Source organism: Misgurnus anguillicaudatus, chromosome 25 (genome assembly GCF_027580225.2).
Source record: "Misgurnus anguillicaudatus chromosome 25, ASM2758022v2, whole genome shotgun sequence".
In the NCBI taxonomy this organism is placed as follows: Eukaryota; Metazoa; Chordata; class Actinopteri; order Cypriniformes; family Cobitidae; genus Misgurnus; species Misgurnus anguillicaudatus.
Genome location: NC_073361.2, coordinates 33,834,303 through 33,859,819, shown reverse-complemented (window position 1 = coordinate 33,859,819; position 25,517 = coordinate 33,834,303). Strand labels below are relative to the sequence as shown.

The window sequence follows — 25,517 nt, the reverse complement described above, 5'->3', positions numbered from 1 at the left end:
GTCTCAATCCTGTTCTTATGTGCATTGTTTTTTTTATTGTTCACCATCATTGGTTAGTGTTTATGTTCACTGCATGCTCCTCATGGGTTATTTTCACCTCTGTATGGATGTTTTATGAGATTTATATATTTTCACATTAAGCCCTTGACATAAAGCTGAAAGGCAACACAATGCACAATTCTTTATGCGACCGTCTTGTTCGATACACAAACCTTCACTCTTTGTGTGTTTGTGTGCATCACGGCTTTCTCATGCACATCTGAATGAAATAAATAATTCACCGGAGATGAACGAGTTCAGACTGCGGCTCTGGCTGCCCGGAGGGTTTGATTCATTATGGATAAAGATTTGTTTTAGGGTTCAGGTAGTTGTTTAGTTTTGGAGCACTTCCTCTTCTCCTCCTCTTCCTCAATGTGAAGTTATTTGTCCTAACTGTGTTTCTCTTCTTCATTTTGAATGCGCTCAGTACTGTTTGTCTCTGCTAGCATCAACACTAAAATATTCCCTTATCTTTCCCTCCGATTCATGCTTCTTGTTATTCCATACATTAACATTGGAAAAGATAAATGAGGTAAGCACTCATTTCTGGATATATGTAAGATGTTTTAGTTGCCTGCTAGTTGATAATGTGACTTTTTAGCTCCCGTCCTGTTTTAAAGCTCCTGTAATTGATCCTTGACTAAGCTCCGCCTTAAAATGTTGCTGGCCAATCATTCCTCAGTTACCGTAGCATCATCATCTATATTATCAGTCATTTATAATGCCAGTATGTGAAGATAACAGTGAGTCTTACATTAAGTCTCAGAGAGGATACACAAGTATAATATATAATATATATATATTGATAAGGTCATTATTGTCATCCTTTATTCCCATGTGATGATTGATGACATCATTGTATCGTGTTATAATAATCAGTTATAATCTTTATTAAACAAGACTTTTCTCTTTTTAGTTGGTCAATATGTGATTTAATCACAGTATTGTTTCTATAAAAATGTTTTCTAAGTGAGCTGTAGTAACTGAAGGGGCGGAGCTTAGTGAAGAGTCAGCTGTCAATCTTAGAATCTGTATAATAAAGTATATCTATCTGTCATGAGTCACACATCTGAAGTTTACTCAGATCAGTCAGATTTTTTAAAACACATTATAGGTTTTAAACCTTTCTAATGAGACTCATTGTCTTTAATGTTCACTCTCCATGTGCTGTATTAAATTAAACCTCCATACATAAGAGTAAAGGTCTAGGATAGGACATCATTTCACTCGTGCTCTTCTTCTGGTTTGCTGAATTCATCTCATATCTGCAGTAATCCATCCACAAACACCTTCATCTCGGTTCTGACTCAAGCATGCTGGGATGCATAACAATACAGCGAGACTGTTTGCTACTGCATATAGATGATGAATTATTGAATTACAGCGCTTTATTCCTGCATGTTTTATCATCTTTCAGATGATGTGAAGGTATTTTTGGCATCAGTATTATTTGAGTAAGCTGCTGATTGTATTTGTTTGTACCTGTCATTGAGACTGAAAGGGTTAATGTTGTTATTCTGAACCTCTGAGGTTTTACTACACACATTGTGTGTTTTCTTAGGAATCCAAATTTCACTTTGATTTTAACCTGATTTTAGTTTTGCCAAATAAAGAGTGCCATACCTTTGGGCTCATCGTTCCAGTGTTGTTTCTGATTGGCTGAGGATTTGAGTATCGACCAATCACAACAAATGGCCTAGAGCGACAGAAACAGCCTGCAGCTTCCTGTCAGCCATCTCGCCATTCCGGTCCGTCTCAATCTGATGTGAATCTCATTTATTCAGCAGCATCTTTTATATTTCCTAAGATTATTTTCTCATCAAGTGAAGTCGGAAAATCATTTTTCTCTCAAGCTTCATTTCAGCAACTCAAACAAGTTTTTCATTTTTCAGATTCTGTAATGTTTTCACATCTTGTATTTATGCACCAGAGCTGCAGTCAAAACACATAAATATATATTCTCATGACAGATTCACTCTCACTGCGTGCGTGTGTTTGACTAAATTTATACTTTCTATCATATAGCAGATTGACTCTGAGGTGCGTGTGTGTGTGCGCGCGCGCGTGTGTGGGTCATTACCTGTCAATCATTCCTATCTGCTGTGTGATGTCACATTAAAGGACAGATGTCTCAGAAAACAGATGAATAAGACATATTTCTGTCTCCTGAATGATTTAAGGACTTTATTCCAGTGATGTCAACATGCGTTAAACTTCTTTCATTTCTGTTTGATCAAAAGATAATGCAGTTTGTATTAAACATGTCTGTTCTTCATAGTGTCTCTGTAACATCTGTGGAAGTTCATGTGATCATCTGCGTATCTTTATAATTCTTTATCTTTATAATAAAAAGTAATCTGATGAGTTATACGGATTTAAACAAATAGTGACTTCTGTGTTTCTGGTTAAGAAGTTAATAAATATGAGTTTTAGTGAGCTCAATTCAGAGGCACAGATAGATTTTTATTTTTTGGACAAAGATTATAAAGACGAACATTTTTCTTTGAAATAAATCATTCACAGTGAGATCAGCTATGTGTCTTAAAGGGATAGTTCAGCCATAAATTAAAACTCAGTCATTATTTCCTAATCTTCATTTTGTTCTGAACCTGTATGAGTTTCTTTATTCTGTTGAACACTAAAGAAGATATTTTAATAATAATGGTAAGCACACATCTTTTCACATCATATATTAAAAATATATTGTTTAGTGTTTAACAGAATTTAAAAAATGCATACAGGTTCAGGACAAAATGAGGATTAGGAAATGTAAGAATTTTATTTTTTGAACTATCTGAACTATCCCTTTAAGTAAAGATCCTTGCACACTAAAGTCTGAAATGTTCATATGAATTAATATGCACCAGACTCAGTGGGCAAGGGTGGGCAATGTTTCTGTGTGTGAGGATTTTTAAAACTCTTTTCCCACCCACGTTTTTTTTTTAAGTTGCCCGCCAGCATTTTTTTTAACTTTTGTTATTTTCACAAAAGTTTCACAAAATGCCTTCCAGAAAATGTTCTTCTATAAATATATAAACATACAAATATATCAAATGAAAGAACAGACCCTCTGCCTTCAAACAAAAATGTTTTATCTTCATTTGTTTTTTTATCACCTCTCAAGTATTTGTTCAAAAATACCACATTTTGAGCAAAAAGCTAAGATAATTTCATTTAAAGGCTTTTGTTAGAGATCAGATTCAGAGCGATGATCAAAACATACCGAGTTTTTACTGTTTTTGGATCAGTGGATGCTTCAGTGTTTTAAAAGTTGTGTAAGAGCGACACCCAGTGGATAATAGCAGAAACATGGCTTGGCGTAAAAAACTTGTCATTGGCAGGGAAGCATTTTCTCTTAATTGAAGAGATAACTCGTCAGATGGCACATTATGGCAGGGAAAGAGTTAATAATGACAAATACAAAAAAAACGTATTAATCGGTTGTGAAAAAATTTGCAAAATACAAAACAAAATGGAGTCTTCATAACATTAGCACTATTAACTTTGAATGGATGAATGAGAAGATATTGTTTAGTTAACTTGAGCACAATAATCTTTGTACACTCTTTGTTTTGAAATCTGTACCTACAATCCTGTTTTCCAAGCTGTTCTGCAATCATCTGCCACAATCTGTCTTTATATTTCGTCTCTTTGTATTGCTCGCTTTTTGCTGCGAGAAGCCATTCTGGATTTTGTCATGTGCTCGTACGGTGGCTCTGAAATGTCAAAACGTAGAAAATTTAATCCGATCTGAATTTGTGTATGATAGGCAAAAGTTTCGGAAACATGATTGACATAATATGATGTCTGCATCACATTGCATCGGTGTGCAAACTTTTTAAATCAGATTTCATGATGGCCTGAAAGCTACGACCAGCAGAGAGAAACTGCAATGAAGGTTTTGCTTTGGCATCTAATAGTTTATGAGTCATATTTTCAGGTCAGTCTGGTCAGGTTTACTTGACTACGTGAGCGTCATGTTTGAAAATGAAAGTTCATTGACGTTCAAATCTTTGCTTGAGACCCAGAGTTGACCTTCTTGGCAAACATTTGGCATGATTCATGCTCATTGTATACGGTTTACTTTCGATCTCAGCTCAAACTTACAATTGTCTCCTAATAGCAGAGAAAGCATTTAGTCCAAAAGATCCCTCTGAACATCCGTCAGATCCGCGGTTATTACCGTAGTGAATATCAGCCATCACGCCGGTGTCATTAACCACAAAGAGACAAATGATGGAGTGGTTTCCCCTGCAGATGTAACTCATGTCATCATTGTATTCAGATGAAGATCAGCTTTCCCAGGAGAAAGACCTGCAGTTACTTGCAATCACAGCCAATCATCTGAATTGTCTGGAGACTGTGGGATATATCATCTCAGAATATAATACATCATTACGCTCTATTTATGCCCAACGTCCACACTTTTCAGGGAATAAAACTGCAGAAATAACCGGCGGCCCTCAAACGTCAGCGCTGAGCTTTATTTTCATAATTAGTTGTAATTGCGCGGCTGAATCCTCCATACAAAAAATACATATTTCATGACTTTCTGTTTGATTCAGTGTCTGCTGTTTATGTTTCTCTCTTTCATATCAGTGTGTGTCAGAGAAACCATCACAATCCTTTCATATAAAGAAATGTTCTGGCTTTAAGACAGCTGTGAAGTTTGGATAAAAACATGAAATATAAAGTGTGGTATTAAGATGTGAATCTGTGCTCTTCATGTGTGTCTCACCTGTGCTTTTATTCTCAAGTTTACAAATGTATCACATTATAGAAATAAAATATCTCATTTCATGTCTTTACCTTTTATGAAACCCAGAACATTTCTTTAATAAATGAGTTCTTTTCACTTTTATAAGTGTTAAAGGTCTTGTTTGACGTTGTGTTTGCATTTCTGCTAAGCGTCTGTCTTCTGTGTTTCTCTCAGAGCTTCTTCGAAGGTCAGGCTGCACCGTGGGACTCGGCCAAAAAAGATGAGAACAGGATGAAGAATCGTTACGGCAACATCATCGCATGTACGTCTGTGTGTAGATATACAGAAAACCTCATTCGTTCATACAGACGTGTGTGTGTGCGCTCATGAATATACACAAGCTCTCTAAGTGTCAATGCTAATTATTAAAATCAGCTTATATAAAGCAGGATAATTTTTCAGGGCGTTCCTTTAAGTCCTAAAACTCCTAACAGTTTTCCCAAGAGCCACTGGACATTAGAGACACTGGTGGCTCCAGAAATGTCATGTCTTATTCGAAGCGGCCAATCACAGCGCAGGTTCTGTGCAGCCGGCTGCAGGCGTGTGTGACTGCGAGTGCAGTAACGTGTCACATCACATCACTCAGAGAGAAAGACTGCGACGCATGCACGAGAGTTCTGCTGCTCATACTGCTGCTGAACACAAGACCTGAAGCTTCTGGGATTACATATCATCAGATTCAATACAGCTGACACAAAAACAATCAGATTACTTAAACAAAAAAGGTCAAACCTGAAAACTTCTTGGATGCCTTTTCCGTGTATTTTCCGTAATCTCTGTGTACAAAGGGCTCATGTTTGTTATTTAAAGGTTTGCATTCTCATCAGATAGACAGACGAGAGCTTAATGTTAAGTTAGTTTCAGGTAGTTGTTGTGGTTTTATTGAGCTAAAGTCTCTGTCTGATGTTTTGATTCATCAGTGTGTTTCTGTGATTTATAGATGATCATTCACGAGTTCGACTTCAGCCAGTGGAGGGAGAACAGAGCTCAGATTACATTAATGCTAATTATGTGGATGTAAGTACACGTCGCTGTGTGTGTGTGTGTGTGTGTGTGTGTGTGTGTGTGTGTGTGTGTGTGTGTGTGTGTGTGCGTGTGCGTGCGTGCGTGCGTGCGTGTGTGTGTGACTCTCAGTGAATATCATGAGCATCTGTTGATGTAGACACACTGTCAGCAGATTCTGGATTTGATTTCACACCCCAGACTTAAACAGATAACACCTACAGGAGCATAAACACAACACACACACACATTATCAGTATATACAGTATGTGTAATCAGTGTGGACGTTGTGTCAAAGCAAAATATCTGACCAGTCCAACTTAAAGTTCTTTATATTAGAAAGAGTTGATATATGTACGTTTCTTTAGTGAATGTTTTATCCTGTGGATGAATTTTGATCTTGAATGTAAGACTGAAGAATGTTTTATATTTGTAGTTGAATCTATCCCATATTCCCTTTAGCTGTGGTGGGTTTAGTTTAGTGAGGTATGATTTACTAACTCAAATAACCCACCTGATGTTTCTACACGTCCTGAAGCTGTTGACAGAGTAAATGTTGTTTTCGTCTGCTGTCAACCTCGTGGCCGTGATCCAAACTCACCGGCGCTCTGTTCTGCATACTGATCAACCCGTTTCTGTCCTCATCTATTCGCTTTATATGCCGCTGGTCTGGAGCGTGGACGCCATGTGTTTCAGATACTATAGATGCTTTAAACAAGTGAAGAGTTTTAAATAAATAACTCTTCAGACATTCTACACTTCAGATACAGTTAAAGACTTGTGTTGTACTGTTGTGAATTTCACTCACAAATAAAAAATTGTGTTCGTTCACTCACATCACATTGTGAGCAAGGGCTACCATGATGGATAAAACAATCTGGAGGGCTACTTTTTGATATAGTCTACTCAAAACCTTTTTTATTTTACTTGTTAATATGTTTTATTATTGTTTAAAATCTTAACATGCAGAAAAGAAGCTAAGCTAATATAAAAATATGTAATAAATAAATATTGAGATTAAGGCTATTATTAGAATGTGCTTTGGCTGGAAACTCACAGACTCTGTGCGGACATCATGATGGAGACCACTGACTCACACTGACATCATTTACAGAATCTGTACAGGTTACATCTCAATACAGTTCACACTGAGCACATCTGTCATCATCCAGAAGAGGATATTATTCAAATATTGTCATTGACACAAACACACACACTGTCAAATTTTGTTTACGTTATGTACTAAAACCCAAACTATATAACAGTGAAAAGTGCATCCATTGACATTTTATTCTGATAACACTTCTATGATGATGCCAGTAATCTCACATTATATAATAATTATTATATACCGTATGGAACTTTTATAAAGTCTGATCCTCTTTCAGATGTTTCAGAGTTTATTATTTAAAACATTTTTTTTTCAGTTTTCAGGTTTTTTAAATTATTGTTCATTTAATTTCAGCAATGTGTGTTACATCTTCTTTTCTGTCAAACTTTATGTACTGTCATTGTCAGTAGTATGTAATGGTATATAGTCCAATACCTGAGCTTGGAACATAATGAAGTCATTATTTCTTACCCGTTTAATTTAGTAAAAAGTTTCGTTGACTTTGAACTTTTGTAATCTTTGTAATGTAATATTTTATTGTTTTGTTTTTTAGGGCTACCATCGACCGAATCATTACATCGCTACACAAGGTAAAATACTGAAGTTCTTCCCTCTTTTAAGTGTCAGTATAACTTGATTTTGGTTTGTTTTGTTAAAGTTCTTACCTTTGTGTAACTTATATTTACATGTATGCATTTGATAGATGCTTTTATCCAAAGTAGTATAAAAAAATATACATTTTTATCAGTATGTGTTGTTTCCCAGGTTGAACCCTTGATCTTTTATGCTGCTAATTCAATTACCTACCACTGAGCTACAGGATACATACTAACATAACACATAGTACACACACACACACACACACACACACACACACACACACACACTTACACTCAGACTGAGTTGTTAAAGCAGTAAGCCCCAAGAAGCAGTGGGTTACCAGTGCATTTTATAACAGCTTTGCAGGGCATATTGCTTTTATAAAACGGTTATTTCATATGCATAGCAGGTTTCCATAAAATAAAACACAAATAAGTTGTAATTATATTAGAACAAATATTACTCTTCCGCCAAACAAAGTATTTCCTCAGAATGAAGTGTGACTGAAACAGAGCGCAACACAGACGCCGCAAAGACACAATGAAAATATGATTAAAGACTGTGATGTTTATTTTCATAAATCAGTACGCAGCAACAGTTGCGCAGTGATACTTATGTAATGCGGTCTGAATCGTGGGGTTACCGGGGTATTTTATCACAGCTTAGAACGTGTTTCAACCAATCAGGATGAAGAACCAGAACGGGCCGTTTTATAACTTTGTCTAAGCACAGTCAGAATCCTGGGTCTTGTTGTTGAGTATGAAATGGATTAGTTGTTCTCTGTTAATCTCTCTGGTGAACTCATCTGATTGTTGTTGTGAGATGTTTCTTCATCGGTCTGAACACAATCATGTCCTCTAATAAACTCATGAGCTGCTTTAGTGACTCGGGGAGCCACATAATTACCTGTTTATTGGAGCGATGCCGAGCCGATCCGCAGAGACGCTGACTGGATCAAACTTTCTGTTGTTAGTTCCTCCCACAGCGTCCGGCACGCACTTTTAATCTTTCCTGACACAACTTTACTTCACTTCATTCTTCAATAGTTTATATTTTGAAATCCAGGCAATTCTGGGAACACTTCTGTCCTCTAAAGAGATTTTGGTTTTAGAAATGTGTCCAAAATGGTCCGTTCAGTACAAGATCCTGCTCACCCTGTCTGTGTTTATCCTAAAATAACATCCAGCTGGATGTTTAGCTAGATTACAGAAAATATGAAGGATTTTGCTCTCAACTCCTCTTTGTAATGTTTTATAACTGAGATTTGTGACATCATGAGATGAACTTCACATTAAACCAGAATTCATCTGAATGTGATGAAATCATCTGATCAATAGTTGAACAGAAACACTGTTTATTTATTAATGATTTTATGTTGTCCAGAGTTTCTCTAATTGAAGAAACTCGTGTGTGAAAGTGTGATACTCAATTAAAGTAACACACACACAAACACACAGTAATACACATACATAGTTACACACACACACACACACACACACACACACACACACACACAGAGAGAGAGATATTCAAGTCACACTAGGAATATTTTCCTTCATAATGTGAACAAATGAGTAGATTCATGAATAAATGCAGCACATTTGAATGTCAGCGCTCAGAGAAACAGCCGGACTGTTGCGGCTCTCCTCCTCTCATGTGACGGCTAAAAAAATGGGAATAATTTTCCGCTCGAGAATCCCTGAGGTCTGGTTGAAATGAGGATGAAAGCGTTGTAGTCTCGGGGTGCGAGCGTCTGACAGCGTCGTGCTGCTATAGTTTCTCCCGCTGAGAGCCGACGGTCGCTCCTGCAGTAATTGGTGTCGTCTGACTTCACTTAAAGCCCAAACCGACTGAATAGAAGCGCTTAGAGGATCAGCAAATTACAGCAAATGTCAGAGCGGCCCGCGATTCTCCTGATGCGTCCGGATGCTGGAACGGTCTTTTTTTTTGTTTAAAGCGTTTGTGTTTCTGCTCAACGCATGAGAGTTTATGATCATATAAATCTATAGTTCACCGGTTATATTTTATTTGAGTATTAAAATCCCTGTGGAGAAATAAAAGGTGGGCATATACGGTAAGAGCCGTAATATAAATGCGGTTTACTCGCCTTCCCTTACGGCTGTTTACAGTCCCCACAGATGAATGCAATAAAATAACGGATGGAAATAATCCGCCGAGTTGTGACAGATGTTGAATAAATGCATCAGGTTTACATGATAACCAGAGAATGAGATGTGATGTTGAGCCCACAGCCGAATGCAAAGTCACATTGAGCTGGATGAGTTTGTGTGTGGATGAATGTGTAAACTGGTGTATAGTTGTGTATTGTTGTGTAGTTCAGGGCGTCAGCAGTGAGTTAATTAGTTTGTCAAAAGTCATTTCAGGATTTGCTGTTGATTAAAAACAATGTTAATTAGAATTAATGAAACGTGTGATTTTAATTCCTCATGCCGCAGTCTTTTATTACTCGCACGCTGCTCTTATTAAGATGATTTGGAGCTCTAATGAAAACACAGATGCAGAAATCTGCTCGAATCCGCATTTATAAATGAGATATTTTAACATCTGCGGCTGTTAAACCCTTCACCAAATCCACCAAAGAGCTTCAGGATTTCGGAATGTCGCTGTGTTTGTTTGTCTCAGGGGAATATTCGCTTTAGCCTTTAAATGCCCCGCTCATATTTTACTCCATAATCCAAAACAAAAATAACAAACTTTTTTTTTTTTGTATCAGTTTTGGTGTTTATTATTTCTAATGACTGTAAACTAGCTGATGTTTATATGATGTTGTATTTTTGGTCATCAGGTCCCATGCAGGAAACCATCTATGACTTTTGGAGGATGGTGTGGCAGGAGAACACGGCAACCATCGTCATGGTAACCAATCTGGTGGAAGTAGGCCGGGTGAGTTTTCCTCTGATCAGAGATCAGGTTACTCCACACCCATCAGAAATATGAACAAGTGATGATTTATCGATTCTATTCGAGATAAAAGAAGTCTCTGCAGATTTACCGTAGTAAACGTGTGTGATGTAAAACAAAGGCCTTCAGAGAAGATCTACTGCACACTGTTGGGAATGATGAATATCTGGAGGGCAATGAAGAAAAGTTTGAGTAGTGAATAATATTGAGAATAAAATCTTAGATCTTCTGTAAGTTTAAGTGTTTTTTATGTTGCAGATGTTCAAAAACTTTCTCCTGTCCCAGTTTAATATGAAGAGTTTACTCTGTAAAGTTTTAAACCTTCAGTGAGCTTGGCTTGTAACTGTGATCTGTGTGTCCAAGCAATGGCAGACAGGAATCAGATAGATTTATTATTTCTCTTCTCTGAGTTTGTTTGGACTGATCTTTCCATGCTGAGCTCGATATCCAGCAGAAACTTGATCATAAAGACATGAAGAAACATTTGGGAATGGGGAAGAAATGAAGAGTTTGGTTCCAAAACACAATAAACGCCATTTTAAAAAAAAATGAGTTACTGCCAAAATCAATATTATATCAGGTCAGTAGTTAAAAGTAAATTCTTAATTTTACGCAAAATCTAATATCCGCCGTGTTATTCTGTCATCTTTTCTCCCTTTTTCCCAAAATGCGATAAACGCCACTCCTCCTTTTTACAGAATGCAATAAATCCGCTCCACAAATCACAGCGCACCATTCCACACAATGTAAACAAACAATGGCAGCGCGTTGAATACACCGAATCTTAGTTTTCCTCATCTTGTACTTCGTGATCAACAAACAAACAAAAACAAAATAATACTTTAATAGCATTGATAAACCTGTGATGGTTTTCAAGGACGGGAAAGAAACGTAAGCCATCAACATCTTATAATTTACGCGAGAGGCGACCGCTTGTTCTCCTGACAGCATCAAGATTCTGTCATGCTAACACATTGACCCCAGCGGATCTTATGAATAACTTTCCATAATTTCACTCAAAGTCAACGAAAATTGAGCAGGACCAAAACATTTTACAGCTGATCGTTGTGAAAAATATTAAGCGACGACGTCAAGTATAACCGCAGCAATGACAGTGATCTTAATATGACAAAGTAAGTGTTTTGGTTAATGCCATTAATGTTTATTTTTTTTAATCAGTGTAAACCACTAGTCAACTTAATGAATATAACATGGCAAATATGAATGCTCATTTATACATTGATTGAATAGATTTATAGCCTTTCGAAAAAAAAAATTGTGGAAAAAAAATTTGTTTTATAATAAATCTTTCAAAAACATGTTATGGATTTTAATTTTTTATGTTTTTATAACCTAAAGATGCTATGTTTTAACAGAAATTAGTCAAAATGGATTTATTGTGTTTTGGAACCAAACTCTTCAAATATTGTTATGTCACTCCAGCATTGTATGAAGTACTAAAAGCAGAAACCAGTAAGATTCGGCCTCAGACCACAGTTACACACATGTCTAGGATTCATCACGTGATTGGTCCCGGTGGTCCGCTGCATTCTTTAGTGAAAATCAAACCCCCTCCTTCTTCATCAACAGCACCATCTGCTCTTCCTCCTCACTGATGAAGGCTGGGAATTCTTCTAATATTCACCATATTCACATCAAGCTGTCACACGACTGCCCTCTGAATCCAGCTGTCCCATATCAACTCCAATACACACACAGACACAAACACACACACTAATGAAAAATCTGCATATGACGTTTTATTTGAGCTGACGACATTAATCTATAGGATCTACATTACAGGATTCTTATATAAAGTGTGTGTGTTTGTGTGTGTCATCACAGGACATGTAAATGTGTGATTTGTTGTTAATGATGTCTAGCAGTAGATTTCCCCGTGTGCTGTTGTGTTTGTCTCCAGTCATATTAAAAGCGTCCTGACCACCTGTTGACATCAGAAACATCCCATAAACATTCAGTCATATCTACACCCAGAACAGTCAGATATTACACAAGCTGTAAGAATCTAGTTTGTGTGTTATAATAAGTCAGTAAGCAGATTATATCAGAGGATTTTAAACGTGTCAGCAGTGCTGTTCTTAAGACATTTAAAGTTGACACTGTTAGAAGAAGATTATCTGGGATTAAAGTGCCGTCATCTCTCTTGTATGAATGTTATTGGTGTAGACGTTAGGATCTGTCAGAGTCTGTGGCTCGCGAGAAAGGGATCAAATCTCTGTGGAAATCTGCTGCCTTCGACTAATGGGATTTTTAAAGCCCCATCTTAATATCTGACAAGAACAAAAGAGTCTCGGCTGGAATAACATTTGAGTGGTTAATAAGTCATTAAAATCTGAATGTAGTGCTGGTTTATATCAGATGATGATGATGATAGAAGTAGGCCAGCTAGATGCCCTTAAACCTTACAACCTTAAAAAAAAAAACATGTTCATACTTTAACCCAGAAATGAAGAGTCTGTTATGATTATTTTCTTTGTGACGGTTATAATTCATAATGCAATTGAATGTTAATAATATAAAAGAGAAAGGCTTGTTTGTGTCCGTTCGCTCTGATTTATTGTGATGTTTATTAGTTTGTGGTGTGTCAGTGAGCTTGAGGAAATGAAAGACTGAATATGTAAATATGATACGATTAATTTTCACTCATCATTAGCAGAAAGCCGATAGCATCACACAACCGGCCGTCTTTCCAGACTCACATCGGTCTTCAGGCGAACGCTCTTTCTAATGACAAACGCACACAAACATTAAAGCACAATTATCACAACATTTACAGAGAAAACCAGCAGATAAACATCATGAACGGATATCACAGGAAACATTATATCAGAATATGAATAATGTTGCTGGAAAGATTCTGGATGTGATTTGAAGGTTAATGAAGAGATGAAATAATGGAGGTAAAGAGGAGGATGTGATATATATTCTCTATCTGAGACACATAAACTAAATATCTGATATATAACAGCATGAGACTTTGGTCTTTGATAAAAATACTTTTAGGGGCGCTTTCCCGTACAGGGTTTAGCTTAATTTAGGACTAGGCCTTTGTTAAGATATGTTAGTGCAAGACTTTTTTAAATTTAAGATGCATTTTAGTCTAGGACTAGTCTAATCCCTGTCCGGGAAATCCCATAATGTTTTAAAATAAGACACATAGGCCTGCTTTCACAGACAAGGTTTAGCTAAAGCCAGCACGAACTTAAATTAAAATGTTTAATCATCTTTAATAAACATTACTGGTGTGTATCTTGAGACAAATGAATAGCACTGTGTTATTTTAAGATCTGTATGTGCAAATATGTGTTTTAGTTTAGGACTAACCTTAAGCCTCATCTGTGAAACTAACTGATCTTATATTGATGTGATGTTTGTTTGTTTGTGTATTTCCAGGTGAAATGTTGTAAGTATTGGCCTGATGACACAGAGATCTACAGAGACATGAAGGTGACACTGATAGAAACACAACTGCTGTCTGAATACGTCATCCGGACCTTCGCTGTGGAAAAGGTTTTAAAGACGAGCGCTTACACAATAACTCGTGTTGTGTGTTTGTTCTTCTGTGTTTCTGTCTGAGTGTGAATATTTCATCCGCTGTCTGTGTGTTAGATTTGAATCTGTTCTCAGACCAGTTGTTGTGTCAGATGGTATTTACTGGATTTGGGGTGTTAGTATGAACAATGCCAAGAGGATTCTGGTCTCATCTTTATCTCTGTTTGTTGGTCTGTTCACGGCAGCGAGGAGCTCATGAGATCAGAGAGATCAGACAGTTTCATTTCACCGGCTGGCCGGATCACGGCGTGCCGTATCACGCTACGGGACTGCTGGGATTCGTCCGGAGGGTTAAATCGAAAAATCCGGCTAACGCCGGCCCCATGGTGGTGCACTGCAGGTGACGCTCGCAGCGTTTTCGGTTCACTGGCACACATGACGCTCTGATCGTCGTGTTAATGCGTGTTTGTTTTCTTGTGCTCAGCGCCGGCGCGGGTCGAACCGGCTGCTTCATCGTCATTGACATCATGCTGGACATGGCCGAGCGTGAAGGTGTGGTGGACATTTACAACTGTGTGAGAGAACTGAGGTCACGTCGAGTCAACATGGTGCAGACTGAGGTAACCAATGAGAAACACTCAATTATCTGCTTAATAAATGAGTTTATGATCATATTGTTTGTTTTTATTCATAATAATTATTGTACTTATTCTTGGTATATTCTTTGAGTAAATTGTATTAAGAATAAGGGGATATGTGTAGCACTGATCTGTAAGTATGAATTGTGTAGCCTGAGATGTCATTTGACCGTCATTCGCGGTCAAGGGCTCGACGTGATGTCACTTCAGCCCAGCAGGTCCGACTCTAAGACATTCTGAAGAATGACGACCCAAAGGCATATTTTAAATGTCACTTCATAAATGATTTACATCAATCTGTCAGGTCAACGTCTGTGATGGAGAAACTCAGAACTGACCGTGAACTAGAAGTCTTCTCAGATCCAAAGAAATGTACCCGACCCGAAAAGACCCCAATCACTTTTACCTAACATGCTTAAAAACTTTTTTTAAAAGAAACACTCGACCCGAGACAAACCAGAGAAAATTAGACCAGAGTTTGACCCAGTGCAATTTTTTTTAACCCGGCGTGCACCAGTCAGACCAGTCAACCTAGTTACTACAGCGTAGATTCAAAATTGATTGACAGGTCTGACTTAATGATTATTAACACAATGTCAAAAGTCCTTTTGAAAAAAAGAGGGGTTGGAAGAAGGACTTGATGCAGACACCCGAGATAGTTCCGGTCATCTTGGGACCATTCAGCAAAAACACATTCATTTTAAATTACCTGAGGGCGCTAATATTATACCCGACCCGTGTCTGAGGCACACCTGAAACTTTTAGACCCGAACACACTTGGTTCTTGGGTTTTCTGATCTAAATGGACCCATGAGGAGACCTGTACTGTGAACTTAAAGAAAACACTGAGAGAACGTCCAGACTGGACAAACATGGAGAGAATCAGAGAGAGTTTGATTTATCAGAGATTATCAGATGCTGCTATACAAACATTACTGGAGATTCACTGGTTAAACTGGGATCTGGTATTCATTTGTGTTTAATATATTCATCTTTTAGGAGCAGTATGTCTTCATACATGATGCCATCTTGGAGGCGTGTCTCTGTGGAGACACCACAATCCCGGCCAATCAGCTTCGGTCGATCTATTATGACATGAACCGCTTGGATCCCCAAACAAACTCCAGTCAAATCAAAGAAGAGTTCAGAGTGAGTCTGTGTGTGTGTGTGTGTGTGTGTGTGTGTGTGTGTGTGTGTGTGTGTGTGTGTGTGTGTGTGTGTGTGTGTGTGTGTGTGTGTGTGTCATGCGTGCGTGCTTTCTTAAATTCTTAAATTCTTAAATTAAGATGCCTTTTCTTAATGTGCAAAATGACCTAAGAAAATAAGTGTAGTTTTTAGACAAAAATATACAAATTAAGTGAGTTTGTGTTTAAAACAAGCAAAATTATCTGCTAATGGGGTGAGAAAAGTGTTTAAAGGGGTCATGGCACAAGACTTTTTTAAGATGTCAAATAAATCTTTGGTATCCACAGAGCACATATGTGAAGTTTTAGCTCAAAATACCATATAGATAATTTATTATAACATGTTAAAATTGCCCTTTTGTAGGTGTGTGCAAAAATGTATCTCTTTAAATGCAAATGAGCTGATGAAATTCAAACACTGATCACAATGATGGTGGTTTGTTGCAATTAAAACTCAATTGTGCTTTTCTCTGCACTAAATGTCAGTGCTGTGATTGGATAGTGCAGATTAAGGGGAGGTATTATTATAATAAGGAGCTCCTTATGACATCACAAGGAGAGCCAAATTTCAATGACCTATTTTTTCATGTGCTTGTAGAGAATGGTTTACCAAAACTAAGTTACTGGGTTGATCTTTTTCACATTTTCTAGGTTAGTAGAAGCACTGGGGACCCAATTATAACACTTAAACATGGAAAAATGCCATGGCCCTTTTAAGAAAAAAGAAATTTATTTCAAGATTGGCAGATCATTTTGCCTGTTTTGAGCACAAATTCACTTAAATTGTATATGTTAGTAGCCTCTTTCACACAGTAATTCTGGTAAATTACCATGAATTTACCAGAATGAATTTACCAGTAAATACAAAAATGTGCTGTTCACACATGCAGTGACGCTCCGTCTTTTTACCAGTAAGACATCATTCACACATCAGTATCTAAATACCGGTAAACTCGTAGAGAAAGCGGAAGTTACCTGTGGCGCGCGGCCGGCGAGCTCCGTCCGTGTCGTATTTGTAAACGGCGGGTTATGACTTAATATCCACGGTCCGTATTTAGTTGTTTTCACATCTGTGGCAAATGGTCGCGAAGTTGCTCGTGACCAAACAACATTGCGTTAGGCGGCGTCAAACGGAACCTGCGCGTTTGCACATTAGGCTTCACAGATGGTGTGCTAAGGACGTCGGCAATTTGGCAATAAGATGGTAAGCTGTTTTAAACAACTTTGGTGAAGAAATGAGGATGTTAACTTCAGGTGTGCTCGACTTTTAAGCAACATTTGTGTGGAAACGTCCGTAAACAGTCTGGGGGAAACCGCGTCACCATAAAAAACTTTCTGATTGGCCCGCCCGATCTGTCAGCGCGGTCTGACGTCATCTAAATACCGGTAATGCTATATTTTTCGTTCACACACAGTGCTTACCGGCAAATTACCGTTAATCTTACAACCTGTCTTACTGGTAAATTGGGAGCACTGATTTACCGGAAAGGTTCTGTTCACACATGACATGTTAACTGCAATTTACCAGTAAATTACCAGTAAAGACTGTATGTGTGAAAGGGACTATTGTCTAAAAAGCAGACTTAATTTCTTAGGTAATTTGCTTATCAAGAAAATACATCTTGATTTAAGACTTTTAAGGTATTTCTAGTTAAAACAAGACAAAAATACTAAGTAAGAAAGTCATTTTTTGCAATGTGTACGTGCATGTGAATGCACAAGTGTGGTTCTCCTTTTTCTAAAATCTTTCTCCTTATAGAAAACTTTTGCCATTTTTTTTTAATTTATAAATATGCCCATGTATGTTTTAAGCGTGTGCGTGTGTATGTGTAAATGTGTCAGTATGATTTGATTCACGTGTTTCTTGTGTGTATTTTCTCTCTCTCGTGACAGACACTGAATATGGTAACACCCACATTACGGGTTGAGGACTGCAGCATCGCTCTGTTACCGCGTAACCATGAGAAGAATCGCTGTATGGACGTCCTGCCACCGGACCGATGTCTACCCTTCCTCATCACCATTGATGGAGAGAGCAGTAACTACATCAATGCCGCTCTCATGGACGTATGTGTCTGCCGTAGTGACATTGAGTAAATCTGTCTCTAGATCAGCAACTTTAAACTTTCTGTTTGACCACATTACTCATAAACAAAACACATGCAAACTATCAGAGTCAAACATGAATATTACTGTAATCAGACTGATGAAGTATTAACTGACCTTCACATGATCAAATGTTTCTAGTAGATTCTGTTACAATAATCACAGTTTAAACTAAAAAGTGTAAAACTCACCTGTACTCAATGAATCTCATCTGATAGCAGCTGGAAATGACACCTGTGTGTGTGTGTGTGTGTGTGTGTGTGTGTGTGTGTGTGTGTGTGTGTGTGTGTGCGTGCGTGCGTGCGTGCGTGCGTGCGTGTGTGTGTGCGTGTGTGCGTGCGTGAACATCTGTCTTAATAATAATCTGAGCTGTGATGGATGTGAATCACTCTGCTCACAATTACGTGCTCATTGAAAATGATTCAAAACCAGATGGAATTGATTCATTTCATTGTCAAGCGAACGACTAAAAGCAATTCATAACAGTGAAGCAAGAAAACAAATGCAGTAATGCACTTCACTGGCAAACGCTTTGTTTGTGAAATATGTGACAGCACATTTGTTTCCATTACACTAAGTGCTGCTAATACAACGTGGAATATGTGCAGAAACAAACAAACCACCTAAAACTTTCAGACAATTAGTCAAGGCCAGACAGATAATCCCATTCTTCTCTTTATGATCTCACAGAGCTACAAACAGCCGTCTGCGTTCATCGTCACCCAGCATCCTCTGCCCAACACCGTTAAAGACTTCTGGAGACTCGTGCTGGATTATCACTGCACATCTATAGTCATGCTGAATGATGTGGATCCTGCTCAGGTCAGACACACACACACACACACACACACACACACATACACACACACACACACACTCATGCATGCACGCACACACAGACACACATGCACACTCGTGTTCTGTGCACTAATGCATGCACGCACACACATACAAAATAACAAACACACACAGACGCACACACATGCATGCACACACACAGATAAACTCACATACAAAAGCAGATAATTTGTGTAATGTTTCTCAGTGCTGATTGTTCTTTATTGTGTGCTAAGTGTTTAACTCCACCTGTACTGCGGTAATAAATGAGTAATATGTGTTTGATGTGTGCAGCTTTGCCCTCAGTACTGGCCTGAGAACGGAGTCCATCGACACGGTCCCATCCAGGTGGAGTTCGTATCGGCTGATCTGGAGGAGGATATCATCAGCAGAATATTCCGGATCTACAACGCCGCACGGGTGTGAAAGAAAGCAAACACTGATCCACAGAAACACCATTAAAGAAGGTGATGTTGTGATGCTGACCTGTCATGTGATGTTTCTCTTCTCTTCAGCCTCAGGATGGCTACCGGATGGTACAGCAGTTCCAGTTTTTGGGTTGGCCGATGTACCGCGACACACCCGTCTCCAAACGCTCTTTCCTAAAACTCATCAGACAGGTGGATAAATGGCAGGAGGAATATGATGGTGGAGAGGGCCGTACCGTAGTACACTGTCTTAAGTCACATACACAATTCAAGTATACTAGTCAGCGAGTTAACCATGATCATTTAATACTACTTTAGAAATGATTTTGATTTGTTAGATTATTGATTGTAATGCAGTTTTTATTTTACATAAAACAACAAATAAATCAAATGAATCCAGATGTAGTTTGTTATCTCGTGTTGAGTATTCTGATCATATTGATTCTGTAATTGTAAAGTCTTGTTGAAACTGTGAAGACAGTAAATGATGTGATGTGAGTTGATAAGCAGTAGCACAGCGTCACCTAGTGTTGACAGAGGAGAACTACAGTATGTGTTTGTGTGTGTAGTAATGGAGGAGGTCGCAGCGGGACGTTTTGTGCCATCAGTATCGTCTGTGAGATGTTGAGACAGCAACATTCAGTCGATGTGTTTCACGCTGTAAAGACGCTGAGAAACAACAAACCCAACATGGTGGATCTGCTGGTGAGTTTCACGACTTTAAAGAGATAATTCACACAAAAATACTGAAAAATACTCTCATCATTCAACTCATGTTGTTTACCTGTATACATTATAATGTTCTGATGAACACAAAGGAAGATATTTTGAGAAATGTTTGTAACCAAACCGATCATGGACCCCATTTATTTCTATAGTATTATTTTTTCCTACTATGGAAGTCAATTGAGCGTGGAGGGATTATTTGGTCTAGAAGCAAAATCTCTTTTTAAAGAAGACACTTTAAAGTTTTTCACTGAAGTGTTTGTAGTTGTGAATGTTGAGTCAATAACTACTTACAGCTATTTGAATTTATTTATTTTATGTTTAAAAATGAAAATGTTTACTCCCAAAACACTACAAAAGTAAAGCCACAAGTCTCAAGTAGTTCCAAAAATTCACAAAAAATGTCTTTTTTTACACGTTTTACCAACAACAGCCACTAGGTGTCAATGGTTTGCTGCATACTTTTGTCACATATTAATAAATTACTTGAACTGCTTTACTATTAATGCAAAAGGGTTTTGAAATATGAAAACTACATTCTTAGAGCTTTCCAATGATATATAAGTTGTCAATCATTTTGAAGATTTATAGATTTAATTTGAAGGAAATTAGTGTTATTATAAATATATAATCATCATATCTATTTCTATAGGTTTAGTGACAGGTAACAAAATGAATGTCACTATACAATTTCTATCATCAGATTGCCTTGAAATATGAAAACTACATTCTTAGAGCTGTCCATCTTTTCAAGTTTATAGGATATGTAATAATAAATATGTAACAACACCTTTGGCCCACCTGTTGGCCCATGACATTTTAGAAAATTACTCTTACAACATCATTCTTTTTGCAAAATGGTGATGAAATTTGAAAAACGCAACCTGAGAACTTTCCATCAATATATAGTTTTTCTAGGTTAGTGTAAGTTTAGACTAAGATATTATTGTTTTAAATATGTAACGCCAAACACACATTTCCCACCTGTAAAGGGTTAAACCTCCTATCATCTCTCTCAGTCCAGAACTATAAATCATTATTGAATATTTCATCAGTGTATCCATAGAAATAATAATGTGATGTGAATGTGTCCAGTACACAACAACAAAAAACAGTACTGTTTTTTTTTCTGACTCAGTCAAATTTTATTGACACTAAAGCATTCAGTGCTTATAAAACATTACAGGAGAGAATATTGTTTCTTCATCAGACTGTAGTGACACCTGCTGGTTGTGTTTTTATTCTTCTGCTGGATCAATACAAGTTTTGTTATGAAGTGGCACTGGAATACTTGAATTCTGGGTAAATTGTACGGCAGCCCCCCTCCTTTCTTTTCCATAAGCCCCCTGTACAACACAAGAATGTTAAAACCAGACCGGACCGACCCAACGAGTGCTGATGGGATCAGACAGATGACATCATCCACACTGGACTCTTTCCTCAGCGTGCACATCTCTGATCTGATCACACGTCAGTTCGTCCGTCACGAACCCTCAGCGAGAGACTGATGCCTTTTATCTTTACTGGCTTTTTATTTTGGTCGGACGATGTCGGTCACTTCCATTTCTGTGTGGAATGCAACGTCACGTGGATGTTTATTTTCTATCATGTTTATGTTTATTTGCTTTTGTACTTCTGTTTATTAATTGTTGGCATGTACAGTTGAACACGTGTGGCATTACCAGTGCAGATATTAAAGCGTTACGTTGTGTTTGTTGTGTTGAACGATGGAGAAACTGCTGAAACGATTCACGCGCTGAACCGTCCCGTCAAAAGATCCAAAGCTTGTATTTGTGATCGTTTTGTTTATATTGTAAATAGCTGAAGTTCACCAGATAATTTATTCATTGATGGTTTTTGTGAAGCACACTGAGTGACAATCATGTTTTAATTTGGTCATTATTATCATAAGGACTCCACATATAATAGTGACCAGATTGTATTGTTAACTTTTTATTTATCTGGTATGAAAAAACTATAAATACATATCTATATCTGCCAACCTGTCGTCCACGTGTCCTTTGTGCTGTACAGATTTTTTGGATTATAAGAAAATGATCTTTTCAGGAAGCTCACATTCATTAAGAGATGTTTCTAATGGTTGATCTAAAAGTGTGTTTCTCCAGCTGGTTAAAGGTAAGTCAGCTGACAGTCATTTCAAATGACATCAAATTCATATATGTTTCACAAAACATCATTATGCATTTGAATGAATACTTTTCAAAATAGAAATTATATATATATATATATATATATATATATATATATATATAGAGAGAGAGAGAGAGAGAGAGAGAGAGAGAGAGAGAGAGAGAGAGAGCAGTAAAGCAAACTCATGCATTCTGTCTATGAATAAATATAGGAATATATTAGTTTCAGGGCCCGGTTGCATAAAGCACCTTAAGTTTTTTCCTTAAGTATGACACTTAAGGGGTAAATTCCCCTTAACTTCTGTAAGATAATAATTAAAGAGTTTTGCATATAATCCCTTAAACGGTTCTCTTAGGTAAGAGTAATCGTTAAGTGTTTCATGACAGTGACCCCGGTTTGTTGTTATAAAATACTATTGTTGCCATGGAGACACAACAGAAAAAACGTAAGGGTTTTTCTGCAACACCCTTAAGTTTAAAGGAAACAACTTAAGGGAAAATTACACTTAAGGTGCTTTATGCAACCGGGCCCAGGTGTTTATGTGGGGATGAGATTTAAAGGTGCAGTGTGTCAATTTTTGCGGAATCCCAAAGTTCAAGAATTAAATGAGAATAAATAAATGAAAGCAGTGTTGAGTTTGTTTAATGGTCACAAGATTTCTCTCCTAATATTCTCCATAATCTCATTGACTGTCAGACAGAACAATGTGATGTGATGTGTACATCTTAAACCAGAGCTCTCCAACCTTTTTGTGGCCAAGGGCTACCACAAGAATAGATAAAACAATCTGGAGGGCTACTTTTTGATATAGTCTACTCAAAACAAAAAATATTTTACTTGTTGATATGTTTTATCATTGTCTCAAATGTATCATACTTACAAGAAGCCAAGCTAATATAACAAATATGTAATGAATAAATATTAAAATTGAGGCTATAAAGAGACTCTTTGTGGGCAACCTGAGCACCATGTTGGAGACCACTGCTGTACAAACTGCAAAGTTTCAGGTGTGACAACTGCATTTAAATCTGGGTGTGAATCCACTAAATCTAGGGGTATTCACCTGTATCACTTCAAGCCCCCCCCCCCATTGTCCACAACAATTTAAAGGCCCCCCCCACTTTATTTCTGTGAAAAGAAAACATACTTGAGTTTGTTATAATGAGACAGATGTCTTTAAAACACTAAGAAATGTCTTGATTTTTAGTTAAAGCAGATCAAGACTCACTCCTGAAAATGCAATGATGCAGTGTAAAAATGTTGCACCATGTTGGAGAGCACTGGCTTACCATAAATCACTTATGTATTTGTATACAATGTATTTAATACTTCTACTTAAAGGATTTTGCTTTGTTCAAATCAGTATCAATTTTAATTAAGATACATATTATATTTCTGTTTAAAGCATCTGCTTTTCAAGTTAAGCACGGTTACTCTATTCTGTCTCAGATTTTTTCATTTGTTTGAGCTTTTGCAAGATTAATCAGATAAATGAATACATCTTAACTCAACTTTATTTATATAGCACCACTAAAAACAATGAATGTTGACCAAGGTGATGTACATTAATCCGTATTATTAAAAATAAAATAAAGTAAGACCAAAAAAAACATCATTTACACCATAAAAGACAGGACAGAGACATAAAAAACACTCCAGACCGCAATATCAACTACACTTGTAAGCCAAGAAAAAAATCATGAATACATGATGAATAATTATTATCTTGCATGTAATAATAAAATTAGCATGAATAAAACAAAAATTAACAAATTCAAAACATTTACTATATTAAGATTAAAAATGACAATATGCACAAAATAATAAAATCTGTTCTTTAAAAGGTCATACATTTTCTTTGGGGGGCTTTGAAGGGATGCACCGTACACAAGGGGGCCGCACGCCAATAAAGTTTAAGAACCACTGGCTTGACAGCTGATGTGTGTGTGACATTTTACTTTGACATTAAAATCCTCTTAAGAGTTAAGTTGGACATGAGTAAGTTAAGCAAAACAAATGTGTTTGTTTTAGATTTATTTTTAGAAAGATTTAACCAGTATTGCAGACACTGAAATGTCATTTTAATGTAATGCAATACAAATGTTTCTTTATTTTCCTATAAAGAATCAAGATCGTCTCATATTTTCCTTTGCAGGCAACCCTCTCCTTATATAAAACATACAGCAGTGACACCATAATAAAGTAAGAGACATAAAAAGATGATAGGACTTCCACAGCATTCCTTTGCATACATTTACATGTTGTTGTTTTACAGACTCTGTTATGCAGAACAACTTTACAACAGCAAAGAAAACAAAAGTGATTTGTGTTTATAAAAAGTGCTTTAGAAAGCTACTTTCAGCTAATTTTCCTCACGTCATATACTAGTAACACTACACTACTAGAGAGAAAGAAGGAAGTGGAAGTGTTGTTTTTATAGGGCGAGTAATAAACTCCTGTCAACATTTTACCTACACTTTATTACCAAGACTGTAAAATCATGAGAGATGTGTATAAACCTGCACAGGATTAACATGTCATTTAGCTGTGTTAACTAAAAATGATCTTGCAATACATCTTTGAGACACACACACCCAAATCAGCCCATGATATTTTTTAATCTTAACCATCCTCTTACTGTCATGGGTTTAAAATTTACCCCATTTTTACTTGACTATAAAATTATATTTTTAAAGTATTTAAACTTACTTTCTGTGTTTTGCACACATTTAGTTTCTAATTAAAGAATATAGTGTAGAGATAAATGTGTACATTGAGACCACGCTTTTGTCTTAAAACAACTTAATTTTCTGATCGTAATATTTATTGTCTGTCTTAATTGTTTTATTATTAGTATTATTATAGAATGAAAACATTGTTTTATCACAGACAATTGTAATAACAACCAGAAAGAAGATATCAAGATCAATGTAGGTTTGGATGAACTAAAATGTACAATTATAAGTTCGATAAATGAGTAAGAAAACTGCATAATTTAATATTTAAATAAATTATCATGGTGTACTTTTTTAAGTCTTAGAGATGGATATAATTTTGCAAGAAAGAGTGGAAAATACAGAAGGGGGTTTAGGCCATTTTTGTGGATAAAGAATTTGGCATATAAAAGAAAAGTAAACAGTTTGTTCAAGGAAAAACATTTGGGACATTCATAACAGAAAATAACATCTTTGAGTCATATTTACACAGCTGAAAAGATCCAAAACAAAAGTCAAAATGTAATATTAATGGGCAACGTTGTCCGTTTTATTTAAAAAAAAATATATATATATTTTTTTTGTGCAATGCGAAAGTAAGTTATATGAGTTATATGACGTATTTCCTGTGTGTGCTGGTTGACCTTTGATGTCATCACTGACAACTTTGATCGCCCAATCACGTTCACGTTTATAGAGACGACGAGAATCCCTCAACCAATGGTTGTACGAGTGACAGCTGCAAGTCCCGCCTTTCAGCGAGAGCTCAACCAATCCCGCCTGCTCG

General features: G+C 36.9%; 1 protein-coding gene across 1 annotated transcript in view; it reads left to right on the top strand.

The window, feature by feature from the left end:
- ptprma (protein tyrosine phosphatase receptor type Ma) overlaps positions 1 to 21,867 on the top strand; it is a 181,086-nt gene extending 159,219 nt beyond the window's left edge. The window contains exons 21-34 of the mRNA XM_073864064.1: positions 4,973 to 5,060; positions 5,739 to 5,815; positions 7,465 to 7,501; positions 10,318 to 10,415; positions 13,848 to 13,964; positions 14,192 to 14,346; positions 14,431 to 14,566; positions 15,584 to 15,733; positions 17,662 to 17,835; positions 18,565 to 18,696; positions 19,006 to 19,131; positions 19,227 to 19,393; positions 19,712 to 19,845; positions 21,119 to 21,867. Coding sequence (XP_073720165.1) covers positions 4,973 to 5,060; positions 5,739 to 5,815; positions 7,465 to 7,501; positions 10,318 to 10,415; positions 13,848 to 13,964; positions 14,192 to 14,346; positions 14,431 to 14,566; positions 15,584 to 15,733; positions 17,662 to 17,835; positions 18,565 to 18,696; positions 19,006 to 19,131; positions 19,227 to 19,393; positions 19,712 to 19,845; positions 21,119 to 21,171 — 1,644 coding nt within the window. The 3' untranslated portion in view covers positions 21,172 to 21,867. The remainder of the gene's footprint in view (positions 1 to 4,972; positions 5,061 to 5,738; positions 5,816 to 7,464; positions 7,502 to 10,317; positions 10,416 to 13,847; positions 13,965 to 14,191; positions 14,347 to 14,430; positions 14,567 to 15,583; positions 15,734 to 17,661; positions 17,836 to 18,564; positions 18,697 to 19,005; positions 19,132 to 19,226; positions 19,394 to 19,711; positions 19,846 to 21,118) is intronic.
- Positions 21,868 to 25,517: the final 3,650 nt, after the last annotated feature.